The sequence below is a fragment of the Arachis hypogaea genome, chromosome 14 (assembly GCF_003086295.3).
Source record: "Arachis hypogaea cultivar Tifrunner chromosome 14, arahy.Tifrunner.gnm2.J5K5, whole genome shotgun sequence".
Lineage (NCBI taxonomy): Eukaryota > Viridiplantae > Streptophyta > Magnoliopsida > Fabales > Fabaceae > Arachis > Arachis hypogaea.
Genome location: NC_092049.1, coordinates 111700390 through 111714349, shown reverse-complemented (window position 1 = coordinate 111714349; position 13960 = coordinate 111700390). Strand labels below are relative to the sequence as shown.

Here is a 13960-nt window from a genome sequence, read left to right as displayed (position 1 = left end):
GGGCCTCACTCTAGTTTATATAATTGTCCAAATAATTGAAAAAAAAAAGGTTTATACAAGGAAAAAAGGTAATTATCTAAGGCTTGCACTTCAAAGTACCAAGAGATTAAAAGAGTGCAGACTTAAGAATTAAGACTGCGGTGGTGGATCTTGCAGTAGAGTAGAAGGAGGATTGAAGGAGAGAAATGGATCAGATTCTGAACAAAGTTGGGTCCTACTGGTTCAACCGCAAGGCTACCAAGCAACTTGACTCTGTTGGTGATGATATCAATGTACCTAATTCTTCACACTCTTTCTCTTCTTTTTCTTTCACTCTACATTTTTCTTTGCAAAATTTCAGGTTTTGATCATCTGGGTACTTGAGTTCTGGCTAATCAAATGAAAAAAATCGAAACTTTTTCGATTTTTATGCTTTTATTGATGCTGGTTTCATGGCTTTGATTGATGAGTATTTCTTGAAGCTCAATTGTTGATTATCCATGTCCTCTCACGATCTGTGCATTATGCCAAAATTTAGAAAATTGTATTCTTTAATTTAAATTTCTTCTATGTATTATATAGTAAGTCAGTCTCTGAAAAACGAATTAGGAAGAGATGTTTGGTTTGTTTTAGGTTTTTTTTTTTTTCTTTCTTGTATGGACATTTGGGTTAGGTATGGGAGGGGGGAAGGTGTACTGAGATAAGTAGAAGGTAGGAAATGTTTCTAATCAAGTGAAATTGATAGGGTTTTGGTTTGTTTTTATATCAGCAGGGAGGTGAACCCTTTTGGGATCAAGGGGTAACCTTTATCAGGGGTATTGGTTTGATATAACAATGTAAAAGATTGAGTTGACTCAATTGAGAATTTGAGTTGGTGCCTCCTTGCCCTGATTGTAATTCTCTTCTTGCAACGCCCACAATTGAATTTACACGTTGTAGTTAATTAAAGCCAGAGGTGTTGACTAGTTAGCTTGGAATTCTTAAAACAAAATCAGGGGTGTCATTGGCATTAATCTCCGAGAAAAGTTGAGAATCTCAAATATTTTATTGCCGAGGGGAATACGCGATTGAGATTATGACATTATGTTTGGTTGGGGGTTTAAAAATGGGGTGAAAAGTTTTGGGGATGAGATCCGAGATCTCCATAAATTTCAACTCAATTTTTACCCTCTAGCCAAACAAACCCGTAAATGAGATTTTGTTCAAGTGAGATAAAATGTTTTAAGAAGAAAAAATGTGGAAATGGATAGAGAGGGGAACAGAACATTGGAAAGTTGTGTGTAAGAGCTGCTGCCATTTTATGCAGGGGTTTATTTCTAGAATCAATTTGGTGAACTCTTTATCTGTATCAGTGGTCAGTAGATTGATGCACCTATAACTGTTAGTTTTGACTTTTGACTGAGAGTTAATTACGATTAGTGTCACTGAAAGCCTTAGTTCTGCCTCGAATCAGTTTGGTATTGACAGGTTTTATTTGTTCATTTTATTTTGCTAAAAATTTCAGACAGAAAGATCTTATTTTGTTTATGACTTAATGATTTGTTTGGCTCTGTATTCTTATTGCTTTGTGTAAACTGTAACATAAGATATATAGATATTAGTGATGGTGGCATGGTGCAATTCTTAAGATTGATTTATCCTCTTGCTGATGATTAAAATCACTTGTGACTTGTTAGTATTGGGATTTGGGAGTGTAATGTTTCCATTAGACTATTACTAAATGTTGAAGATGAGATTCAATTGCTTAATTTTTAGATAACTCTTTATCCGTTGTTGAATAGTCACTGTCAGACAGTATTGGAGGCGGAACCCGATGGTTGGTGAACAAAATAAAAGGTTTGTATTTCTTAAATTTTTCTATCTATTGTTCAAACATTTGTTTTTAAACTAATGTAGGGTGTGAAATGTGTACTGCATAGCAATTTCTTTAGTATAAATAAACTCCTTGAGTTACTAAGGCCATTTTACATGTGCTTGAACCTACATTATAGTGTCATTATGTTCATGTGGTGAGTATTAAGTATCTTGAAAATTTTGAAATTAGAATCACTAATTACTATTTAGTGTAAACAGTGGGAGTTTAATTCCAGCCACTGCTTTTCAAGATCATAGTACTTTAGTTATGCTGCTAATAACAATTAGATACCCTGAAATGGTTCTTAGAGCTTTTGTATTGGAATTAAACATGCTTTGTAGGATCCTTACATGTTATCAAGTTATCAATAATATGTTAGATATCACATACATACTAACTGAAACTATTTAGGTACAACTACGGATTTTGAAAACCTGCTAAATCCTTTCAAAATCGAGTTTGAAACCCTTCTCCACTTGTTGCTATCTTGGCGAGTGTCATCGTGTAATTTCTGATAATATTGCCGCCCTCTAACTTGAAGATTTATGTCCACAGGAAAGATGCAAAAGCCTTTGACTGAGTTGCTAAAGGAGTATGATCTTCCTGTAGGGATCTTTCCTCGTGACACAACGAACTACGAGTTCAATGAAGAAACAAGGAAGCTCGTCGTTTACATTCCTCAAGTGTGTGAAGTAGGCTACAAGGATTCGTCGGTCCTGCGTTTCACCACCACCGTGACTTGTTATCTCGAAAAAGGGAAGTTGGCGGATATAGAGGGAATGAAGACCAAAGTATTGATCTGGACTAAAGTGACCGCGATTTCATCAGAAGGATCAAAGCTCCATTTCACTGCTGGTATGAAGAAAACAAGGAGCAGAGAAGCATATGAGGTTTCAAGGGATGGTGTGACCGTAGAAAAATTCTGATGGATTAAGAATATATATATACACCATCTTTCGTGTCTGTAATTTGACAATATGTGATATAATTTTTTTTTCTTCTTTTTTGAAAGTTATATAAATTGTCTGTTCAATGTTGTGATTTGTTGGAACCTGAGACATAATAGTAAATTCAGATCTTGCTGTGTGGGTCGATCATTTTACTCTTTGTATTTCATCCTATGGATATTTATAGCCGAAAAATCCTTATTGGTTGGAGTCTGCATATAGGAATCACTACAAAACAAAGTCAAGCAAAAATACAAAAACGGTGTGCACCAGCCGGGAATCGAACCCGGGTCTGTACCGTGGCAGGGTACTATTCTACCACTAGACCACTGGTGCTCTTATGTTCTGTTTATAGAAAATTATAATATTCTCTGTTGCTGTAATGGCTACATTGAAACAAGGTTCTGAAAATAGTATATTTATATATAGAATATATAATTTTGTAAAAAAATATTTTTTTATATTTTATTATTTTAAATCAGTTAATTGCTAAAAATTAAATTATTTTTTTTGAATTTCTAACTGTTTTATTGTTGGCCAATTTTTATCTTGAATCGAATTACTTAATGACTAATTTTCAATTTCCAATTCTCAGAAGTCAGAACATTGCTTTAAAAGGACGGTACTATAAATGGAAAAGTTTAGAGGCCAGCAACTTTATCAAATTCTGGCCAGCATATAACCATCAAAGAAAAGTGAGCCATTGGATGAAATCTCGCACTAATCTTACACCATTAAAAACCTCATTGATGACTATTTGATGGCTATAAATCCTAAAAGTTGCTGCCCCTAGCATTCCTCACTATAAATTTACAAAAAAAAATTAATTTTTAAATCTAATATCCATCTGTTGAATAACAACCGTTTGGATTTTCAAAACCTACGACAGTTTGACGGCACTTGAAGTGAGGCTACGACCAGTGTTTTAAAATTGCGGCCATGGCGGCGCCATGGCGGAATGGCGTGGCGGAATTTGACCTCGCCGCCATATGTAGGTCACCGCAACGTGCTTATCACGGCGGGGCAAAAGGCGCCGTAATTGCGGTGGCGCCATGGCGGTCCGCCATTGAGAATGGCGAAAATGGCGGGTTTTTTCGGGTTTTTTAAAAAATTTCGAGAGTGATTGGGTAATTTTGCAAAACCCTAAATGAAAGAGTTACCCACGTTCAGCCACTGCAGTTCAAAAACGAGCCTTCCTCTCTAAACATAAAAAACGGCTCTTTCTCTCTGTTCTCTTTCTCTCTTCTCTCTGCCTCCAATCACAAACGATCTTGGCCACTGCCCGTCGCCGTCCGTCGCCCGTCGCCGTCCGTCGCCGCCCGTCGCTGCCACCTGTTGCCGTTCGTCGCCGACCGTCACTGCTGGTGGTCACCGCCGCTCATCACCACAATTCCCTTTTTTTCTGGTTTGTAGAAGTTACCGTTCCCTTTTTTTTTCATTCAGTTCACTCACTTCCCTGTCTCCTTCTCCTTCTCTTCCCTCATAAACCTCTCTTCCTCCAATTCTTTTTCCTTTCAGTTCAGTTCATCTTCATCATGTCAACTTCTAGACCAGCCCGTAATTCTGATGCCCTTGCCTCTACCCCTGTCCCTATCCCTGCCCCTGCCTCTGCCTCTGCTGGCCATGTTGCTGGAACTGCTTCTCGTCCTGCAGCTGCTGTCCGTGCCACTAGGATTGATCCAGGGTGAAAATATGTTACTGCTGTAGAAGAGGGAAATACCAATGACACCATATGTAATTTTTGTGGAAAAATTACGAAAGGAGGAATTACACGGGCAAAGGAGCACTTAATGATTAAGCCTGAGAATGTTGCTGGATGTAAAATGGTCCCAAAGGATGTTATTGCTGAATTATGGGAGTTCTACAACCAGAAAAAAAAATCGAGGAAGACAAAGTTCTACGCCGGCAAGCACTGAGGAACAAAGTGTCAATGCTAGGGAGCTTGATTTAGATAGTTTGGGTTTTGGATTGTCAGAGGAAGATGCTCAAGGAATTGATGAAATTCCAAATCCAACTCCAATGGCAGCAGCTAGAGGGGGGGCAAGTTCTATGAGAGGTCCAATGGACTTGTATATGAAAAGACCCGAAACTGCCATTGCAAGAAATAAAAAGGAGAAATTGAGGCAACAGAATATCAAGGAAGCATGTAATAAGGAAGCGGTTCGTAGAGTTCATCGATACATAGCCCGGTGGTTCTACCAAGCTGGGATTCCATTGAATCCAGTGAGGTTGAAGAGTTTTCAAGAAATGTTGTGGGCTGTTGGAAGCTTTGGTCCTAATTTACCTGCTCCCACTTATCATGCTCTAAGGGTGCCACTCCTTAATGAGGAATTAGAATACACCAAAGACTTGTTGAAGGGTCATAAGGAACAATGAAAAAAGTATGGCTGCTCTATTATGTCAGATGCTTGGACGGATAAGAGACAACGGAGCATTATCAATTTTCTTGTAAACTCTCCTGCTGGGACAATGTTTTTGAAGTCAATTGATGCCTCTGATTATGTGAAGACGGGTGAAAAAATGTTTGAGCTTCTTGATGGTATTGTTGAGAAAATTGGGGAGCAAAATATTGTTCAAGTTGTAACAGACAACGGGAGCAACTATGTTCTAGCCGGTAAGTTGCTGATGGAGAAAAGACCGAATTTGTTTTGGATCCCGTGTGCTGCCCATTGTTTGGATTTGATGCTTGAAGACATTGGGAAGTTACCGTTAATCCAAAAAACCATAAAAAGTGTCATTTCTTTGGTTAGCTTCACTTATAGCCACTCTAGCACTTTATCCATGTTGAGACAATTCACAAATGGCAAGGAATTGGTGAGGCATGCAGTCACCCGATTTGCCACTTCATTTCTCTCTTTGGAAAGGCTTTATGAGGAGAAAGGAAATCTAAGAAGAATGTTCACTTCGGATGAGTGGGTAAGGAATAAGTTGTCAAGGGAGGCAAAGGGGAGGGAGGCAACAAAGATTGTTATTAGGCCCTCCTTTTGGAATCATGTCAAGTACACCCTTAAGATCATGGGGCCTCTTGTTCGGGTGCTTCGACTTGTTGATGGGGAGAAGAAGCCGCCAATGGGTTATATATATGAAGCAATGGAAAAGGCAAAGGAATGCATCATGAAAACATTTTCTAATGATGTGAACAAATATTCTGAAGTTTTTAAAATCGTTGACAACAGATGGAATTGCCAACTTCATCGTCCGTTGCATGCAGCTGGTCATTTTCTGAATCCGGATTTGTTTTATGATAATCCTCGCATTGAATTGGATTTAGAAGTTACAAAGGGATGGTTTGAGTGCATCACTAGATTGGTGCCAAGTATAGCTGTGCAAGAGAAGATATTGGAGGAGCAAACATTATATAAGGCAGGCTATGGACTTTTTGGATCATCCTTTGCAAAATCTCAGAGGAAAAAGATTTCACCCGGTAAGATTGTTATAAATTTTACAAAACTTTTTAAATTTAGTTCGATTAAAGGCTTAGATAAATTTATTTTAATTTTATAGCATTTTGGTGGCGGACATATGGGCATGAAGCTCCAAACATGCGAGACCTTGCTATCAAGATCTTGAGCTTGACTTGTAGTGCTTCTGGATGTGAACGCAATTGGAGTATATTTGAGTATATTCATACTAAGAAAAGAAATAGGTTTGATCATGAAAGGATGGAGAGCTTGGTCTTCATAAAGTATAACCAACAACTCATCGAGAGGTACAACCTTAAAGATGAAGTTGACCCTATTGCACTCAATGACATTGATGAGTGTAATGAGTGGTTAGTGGGAGAAATTGGGACTGCCACCTTTCGAGATGATGATAATATGGATGATGATGCTGATTTGGTTCATCAAGATGACAACACTTTGAGTTGGAACCTTGTTTTTGAAGCAATGGGAGGACATGAGCCTATGACATATACTAGAAGACAACAAAATAGAAAAAGAAAAGAACCTGCAACTGCAAGAGGTGGTGCAAAGGGTGGACCAAGTGGGTCTAAGGCTTCAAAAAAAGGAAAAGGAAAAGCAGTAATTGTGAAAGAGGAAGAAGAACCACAATTTGAAGATGAAGAGAATTCTGAAAATGAAGAAGAACAAGAAGAGGAGATTCAATTCAATGATACTGATTCAGAGGATGATGAGGGGGTAGAGGGACACGATAATAATCATGTTAATTTGGATGAATTTGATGAGAGCTAGAATGTAGATGATTTTATAGTTTTTATGTTTTATGTTTTCTATTTTATGGCTTGCTATGACTTTTGAGTTATGATTTGAACTTGATGTTATATTTATTTGCTAAATTTGCTACTATATTTGCTATATTAATTAGATGTTTTATGACTAGAAAGTTGCTTATATAGATAAATTTTATAGTTTATTATATTTGCAATTTTTCTGTATGTTTTTTTTTGTATATATATGTATATTTTAGGTAATCCGCCATTTCCGCCATTTTTCGCAACGCCATCCGCTATAACTTTATGGCGGATTTTTGGCTCACCGCCATGAGCCGCCATCCGCAATAAAAAACTATGGCTACGACTCGGGAGATTGACATGGGCAGAGGCAGGAAGATAAAGCTGGGTGATTGAATCAAATCCAAATATAATGAAGTGGAAATGTGGAATTGAATGAGTTGATTTAGAGGAAATTCAATCATTATCGAATCACGATGTGAATTAAATAGAGAATCTCGAAAAAATAAAAACTGGGAACCCTTTCTATTCCCATGCAACGCTACACCAACAGCTGGAGCAGTTTTTTTTTTTTTTTGGTGACTGACAGCTGGAGCAGTTACTAGACCCCACTCTCCTCTGAAACTGAAGTCTCCACAAAAAGAAGATAATGGAGTTGGACCCCAAAACCATGCGAACCACCAAACCCGGCATCAAGCCTGTCATCCTCACCCTCATTGTCCCCTTCTCATTCATCCTAGGTAACCGAATATGCAGTTGGTCAACTACTTTGACCCAATCCAGTGTTGGTCAACTATTTGACTTTCTTTCTGTCCTGTTTATTTGCAGGTTTCCCGCTGCTATGGAAATCCGTCGAAATCTACCGTTCTCCGCTCCCCTTCTGTGGAATAGAAGCATTCTCTTCGCAATTGGACTCCAAACCCTTACACTTCCGTTGCCAATTCCAAGCCATGTTCCTTGGTTTCAACTTCACCGCCTCAAACGACGTTGCAGAAGCAATTATCAACAAGATGTCCCTACTGAACCCTAACTCCTCGCAATGCGGTAATTGCGGTGCCTATGAGGTCTCTGTGGTGATTGATTCGGGCACAAGTTGCATGCGGACGGAGAATTCGAAAGCTCAGTGTCCGTTTAAGTGTGGTGAAGAAGTTGCTTTTTTTGGCGGGAAGTTGAGTGATGAAAATGTTGATGAGTTGCTGAGGGGTTGTTTGGGGAATGTGGATGGTGGAGGGAACGTGTATAGTGTGGTGGTGGTGAATGGGGGCGACAAGGAGGCAGAGGTGAGGGCTGTGGTGGGGAAGTATCGGCACGCGTGGATACTCGGCGGTGTTTTGGAGGAGAAGGCACTTTCGAGGGTGGCTGAAATCTTTGCCAAGGTGTTCATGAATGGTAGGAGTGAAGGGGATTCGATTCGCGCCAAGTTCATGCCGGTTGGTGCTGATGGCAGGATTGTTCTTTCCTTCAGTTTGCTCAATGCAGAGCCGCGGGATTGGATATATGATTGGTATGGATTGTGAAAACTGTAATTCCCTTGGAGTGTTCTTGTTGTGTTTTATAGATAACATGCATTTGTTTTGCTATACTGGGAATTCTTCTAGATATGCTATAAAAAGTTTGGCATAGAGAGAACTTGCTTTGAAATGAAATGTGGAGTTCACAGAGATTAATGGCAACGAGGCTTTAAATGTTACATTGTAGATTGTTGAAATTTATTTATTTATTTTTTTGATGTCCTGTCATTAAAAGTATTACCTTAGTTTTCTTTGTAATCATTTTGAAGTTTCTGTTGTGATCTTAATGTAGGAATTTTCGTGAAATTGATGAGATTCTGTTGCAACCTGTAATCCAATCTTTGCAACCTATAGCAAACATAACAGTTGAAAGCCAGGTAAATTCTTGTTTGCATGTAACAATTAAAAAATGTTGTACGGTTTAGATTTGATTGATTTTATAATTATTCGTAATTGGCAGGTTTTATATCATACGCAAAAGTCTTCATTTTCTTACTGGGATGAGGTGCTTGGAAGCCACATTTCTAGTACCAAGGATCTTCCTTTCTTTGTACGCATTCTCTGAGGCTCCGACTTATCATTTATAATTTAAGTGTACTTATTATTTAGTTCTAGCCCAGCCTATCAGATAAATCGCAAATCAATGCTTTGATTATTGAGAAGTTTATTTACCTTTTGAGTTATGCAAGTCATATGTAAATTTGGTTCAAATTATGTAAATTTGTTATCATTGCTAATGCATTAAAAAGTATCTGCTGAGGGTTCACATGTGTCCTTTTCATATTTCATTTAATGTCTACCTGAGACAAGATAATAATATATTTGTGGTGGATTGACTATGTTGAACAGGTTGATTCTAATGAGTGGCACTTGGATACTTCAGTTGCAGCGGGTGGGAGATCTAAAGTGTTGCAACTTTTGGTGTATAATTTTCATCTCAATCCTAGATTTATTACTTTTACTTTCCAGAACCTAAAATAGCAGTACAATTGAAATTACTTTATCTCATTCTCTCTACTGGTATACATATTCTCTAGCGTGATTTCAATGTACTAGTTGTGTTCTGCATTTAGACAGAGCTACATTGCCAGTTTCCTTGTTCATAATTCCAGGTATATACCATCTGCAAAGGAATGCCCTCTCCAGTTGGAGCTTCCAAACGGGGACCTGTCTAATACAAATGGATTTATATCCCGAGTTATTCATCTCGCCTTCAAATTCTCATTACTTAATGTTTTTGTATTATTACATGTTGTATAGAATCGCCAATTTTTTTGTTGTTATGAAGAGGCTATTTTGGAATATTGCAGATGTGGGGAGGTGGTGTTGTATGGAATCCCCAAAGCTGTATAAAGGATTTGGAAAGTAAGGATCCACCCAGACATATGATTTCAACCCAGGTTTTCCTTTCACTCATGAATTGCCACTGTTTAGTAGTTTGTTAACTCTCAGGCAAAATTTCTGGCTATATACAATGAAAGTTAAGCAACATTTGGTGTTTTTTATTCTGTGTGTAATATGCTTATAACTTTTAAACAAATACTTGATAGATTCTTGTTCCAAACCATTTAATTTCAGTAAATTTTTTTGAAAGAGTTTTATTATATTTTGTTTTATCTTGGTGTAGATAATGAATATTATGCAACTGATTTATGCTGGTATTCATGTATCCCAGTATCCCACTACTGCTAATTTTCATAAATTCAATTGCTGAACATGGAATCATGCAAGTCATGAAACAGGATCTCTAGAAGCTTTCCGAAATTCTAATGGGGTAGTTGCAGCAACTGCTTGGTCTTAAGTCTGATAACCTCTACGTTGGTCAATCAGGCACATACGTTCTCCAAGGGAGTGAAAGAGGATTCACCTATGATGCACGGATACTGACACGGACACGGGACACGACACGACACAGGACACGCAGACACATGAATTTTAAAATCTTATAAGATACGGGGACACGGCATATATATAAAATATAAAGTATTTTTTGGGATTAAAATATAAAATATTTTTTAACTGTTTTTAATGTCTTCTTGTAACTATATAAAAGTATTTAAAATATTTTTTGTTTTAATAAATAATAATATATATTATTTCTAAACTCATTTCAAAAATATGTGTTAAGAATAAGGTTGGACACGCTGACACGTGATGGTATTTAGGTGTGTTCAAGTGCGTCCGGAGAAGAATTTTTTATTTTTTATTAGACACTGTTGAACACGACAGACACGTGTGTCAGACGAGTGTCAATGAGTGTCGTGTTTGAAATGTGTTTGACACCCAGACACGGCAACTCAACGAAGTATCCGTGTTTCATAGGGATTCACACAATGTATGGTATGAGTGATATGTTAAAATATTTATTGCATGGTTTACAAAGTAATTTTCTTTGTTATGTTAAAATAATGCTTTTTAGCTTGATCATGACTACATGTTTTAACATGATTTTGGGATGGTTGAATGAGCATTATATTTCACATCAATTTCGTTTTACATGTTCCTCTGTACATCTTCATGGGGAAAATACTTTTTTTTATTAAAAAATTTTATAACCCATTTTGTATTCTTTTTGTTCTTCTATAAATGGTTCCTAAATGAAATAACAAGACTAATATTCCTGCTTTAGATATTTAGAATAGACTTGGGAAAGAATTGAATTTCACAAAGCCTGAGGGGGATGCTACAACTCTACAAGGCATAACAAATTGTAGTGCCTTTGTTTCACATAAATATTTATATCTGTAAAGTAATATTTGTTATTTTTTCCATATTTTCAAAGAAAATAGTCCTTAATATATAAAACGTTGTCAAATTAGTTCTCATTGATTGTGATTATATGTAGGGAGTTGGATGTTTTGTCACAGAATCATGTTTGCCTTAACCTCTATTCTTGTGCGGCGACACTTGGATCTCTTTCCAGATTGGTACGTATAATCTTATCAACTGAGTCTGTTAACTTCAATCTGGCTAGTATTTGGCGTAAGCTTCTTAAAATTCAATTCCATGCAAGTTCAATCATTGCCAAGGATGATTATCACTGATGAAATTGGAAAACAGGTGATTGTAAATGCTTATTGGATGATATTTTGGTTGGAAACTGTAGTTTATCTTCAAGTGTATTAAGAATGATAAAGTTGCTTGTTTTAATTCACCTTTGACTGATTAACTGATATGAAAATTTCATACTCTTGTTAACTTTAAATCCCGCTTTGACCAGGTGATGATTTCTTTGGAAGCTGCAAAATTTGCTCAAAGTAATGCATCTGCTGGAATTTATGATGCATCTGCTGGTATGCTTTCTTTAAGCTTATCTTTGATTTCAAAAGCTTGTTAGCGACTTTGATGAAGATTTTTATACTATTGCCTAATGCTAAATATGATCAATCTGTTTTCTTGTCAGTATCATCAAGGCAAGCAAGAGCTCTGGCAGAGGACTCCTTTTTTCATCCTTCAGTTATGTCTATCAGCTATTATTCGTATTGGCATTCTGTTAGCATCTATGCGGTTGGTTCTTTAACTCTTCATCTTTGTCCTAAATACTATAAGTTAACAGGCATATGTGGGTTGAGACACTTGATAATTGAATGATTCAACCATATTAGGGCTCATTTTTTTTCCTAGTGGCATCATAATTAGGGAATGCACATTACGAGTCAACATAAGATGTAAACATAACTCTGGTTTAGTTTGATGACATTTTATCATAAAGTGTGCACATATAAAAGTTGTAAGGATATGTATAGCTCATTGTCATTTCCTTTTTGTTCATGTAACTCTCAATTCTTCTGCTACTGTCACTGGATTATGGAAATGAGCACGACTATAATTTCGAAAGCTTGATCAAGCATTTCACAAAAAAGAACTAAGATGCCCTCATAATTTTATATTACAAGTTGAAATATACTGATTTTTTATTTCTACTTTTCTAAATTGCAGCCATATTTTCTGCTTGTTATAAAGCCAGTCATCTTACCTGTTTTGAGTGAATGGAAAAGATACAAGCAAGAAAATATGAAATTTGTCGCATGGAAGGCCAAAGCAAAAGTAACATAAAGCAGGTTTCCATGTACTTTAAGCCTAATGAATTACTAAGTACTTCAATACAACTAAACCCCTCTGTCCTCCAAAATAGTGGCCCGCGTGGGTTACCTATATATTAGGCTATGTTTGGTTTTGAAAACTAAATAATAGAGGATCAAGAACATAACACAAAAGATAGAGACATAAAGATTAGTGTTTTTGTATTGTTTAGTGATAAACTGAATATAAGATAGAACAAATAAGGAAAAGTCTAATTTAGCTTTATTTTTTCTTTCATACAAAATTTAGAAAAAAAAAATTAGGATGATAAAAAATGTAATTATGAAAAATTAATAGCGATAATAAAAAGAAAAAAAATAAGTTGTATCTATTTGCCTAGTGTCTCTACATTTTTATTAGGAAAGACACAAAATGTACAAATTCAATGTTCCAAGATACAATATTTCTGTCTGAATTTTATCTATCAATGTGATCTTAGAGAAAAAGACAAATAGGTCCTTTATCTTTTGGCTTGTGGATATTTATGTCCTTGAGAATTTGAAAATATATTTAAGACCTTGACTTTTTTAAAATTTAGACATTGATTTCTGGGTTTAATTTGTTCCATTTTAAAAATTCTCTTACGTGTGCATCTGTATATCACCAGTACATCGGAAGCCATGTTTGATTTTTTCGTTGGGTCTGTCAGACCCAAGTGGACAGAGAGATTGATGTATCCAAGTTTTAAAAAAGTCAGGAATCTAAATGTATTTTCAAATTGTTAGAAATTTAAATGTCTGCGGACTAAAAAATTAAAGACCTATTTATTCTTTTCTCGTGATTTTGTGTCGACTTCATGAGAAGAACCTACTCCCACGGCCTACTTCATGTCTCATCCTACGTATAGCTGCATGTACATACATTTTGGTGTCATGCACTAAGGAGCTCATTGCATGCAATTACTTTTATATATATAATGAGAATGAATTATTTATATAAGAAGTGAGAATGCAATTATTATTGTTAGATTAAATTTAATAGCCAAGATTAAATTTATTTTAAAAGCTAAAATTAAAATTATTATTCTCTCTTTCTTTATCTCTCTTTTTTTGACCAAAAGTAGGATTTTCTCTTATATTTTTTCCTCTTCTTCTCCTCTTGTGTTTGGATACCAGATTTTCTCTTATATCTTTTCCTCTTCTTCTCCTCTTGCGTTTGGATACCAAAAATTAAATTCCTAATTTTTGAACATCTATTGGTACTGCTTTATTTCCTTCACTATTAGTCTTGTCACTGTCATTGCTCCTCCTTGTGCTCGTGTCGTTGCCACAACTCCTCTCTACGTTTTCGATTTTAATTCATCTTCACATTTTGGAATGCCGTATCAAAGACCATGCCAACTTTCGATTTCAATTCATCTTCATATTTTAGAATCCATTCTTCTAATGCGTTT

At 36.3% G+C, this 13960-nt stretch overlaps 3 protein-coding genes and 1 non-coding gene across 4 annotated transcripts; 3 read left to right on the top strand and 1 right to left on the bottom strand.

Annotated features, from left to right (window-relative positions):
* Positions 1-46: 46 nt before the first annotated feature.
* On the top strand, positions 47-2931 carry LOC112743709 (uncharacterized protein At5g01610). Its single transcript, XM_025793018.3, has 3 exons — positions 47-272; positions 1761-1815; positions 2390-2931. The coding sequence occupies exons 1-3, from the start codon at positions 186-188 to the stop codon at positions 2758-2760; spliced, it is 513 nt and encodes a 170-aa protein (XP_025648803.1). The 5' UTR covers positions 47-185; the 3' UTR covers positions 2761-2931.
* Positions 2932-3046: 115 nt separating this feature from the next.
* On the bottom strand, positions 3047-3117 carry TRNAG-GCC (transfer RNA glycine (anticodon GCC)). Its single transcript has one exon. It is a non-coding gene; the product is annotated as a tRNA-Gly (tRNA).
* A 2061-nt stretch (positions 3118-5178) lies between these two features.
* Positions 5179-7286, top strand: LOC112742934 (uncharacterized). The gene is made up of 3 exons (XM_025792176.1): positions 5179-6205; positions 6286-6765; positions 7210-7286. The coding sequence occupies exons 1-3, from the start codon at positions 5179-5181 to the stop codon at positions 7284-7286; spliced, it is 1584 nt and encodes a 527-aa protein (XP_025647961.1).
* A 137-nt stretch (positions 7287-7423) lies between these two features.
* LOC112743708 (uncharacterized) lies at positions 7424-12896 on the top strand. The gene is given in 13 exon segments (XM_029292177.2): positions 7424-7713; positions 7802-8477; positions 8777-8861; positions 8945-9034; positions 9334-9407; positions 9597-9681; positions 9795-9884; positions 10227-10358; positions 11334-11415; positions 11498-11544; positions 11705-11777; positions 11888-11991; positions 12424-12896. Coding segments are annotated over 13 exon segments (1746 nt in total). The 5' UTR covers positions 7424-7622; the 3' UTR covers positions 12541-12896.
* Positions 12897-13960: the final 1064 nt, after the last annotated feature.

What these genes read in the sequence shown, in the direction of transcription:
- LOC112742934 (XM_025792176.1), top strand. Translation starts at nt 5,179, where the DNA reads ATGTCAGATGCTTGGACGGATAAGAGACAACGGAGCATTATCAATTTT. An exon ending in GAGGAAAAAGATTTCACCCG is followed by an intron (nt 6,206 to 6,285) that starts GTAAGATTGTTA and finishes TTAATTTTATAG; the next exon opens with CATTTTGGTGGCGGACATAT. An exon ending in TGGTGCAAAGGGTGGACCAA is followed by an intron (nt 6,766 to 7,209) that starts GTGGGTCTAAGG and finishes TGTATATTTTAG; the next exon opens with GTAATCCGCCATTTCCGCCA.
- LOC112743709 (XM_025793018.3), top strand. Translation starts at nt 186, where the DNA reads ATGGATCAGATTCTGAACAAAGTTGGGTCCTACTGGTTCAACCGCAAG. An exon ending in CTGTTGGTGATGATATCAAT is followed by an intron (nt 273 to 1,760) that starts GTACCTAATTCT and finishes GTTGTTGAATAG; the next exon opens with TCACTGTCAGACAGTATTGG. An exon ending in GTTGGTGAACAAAATAAAAG is followed by an intron (nt 1,816 to 2,389) that starts GTTTGTATTTCT and finishes TTATGTCCACAG; the next exon opens with GAAAGATGCAAAAGCCTTTG.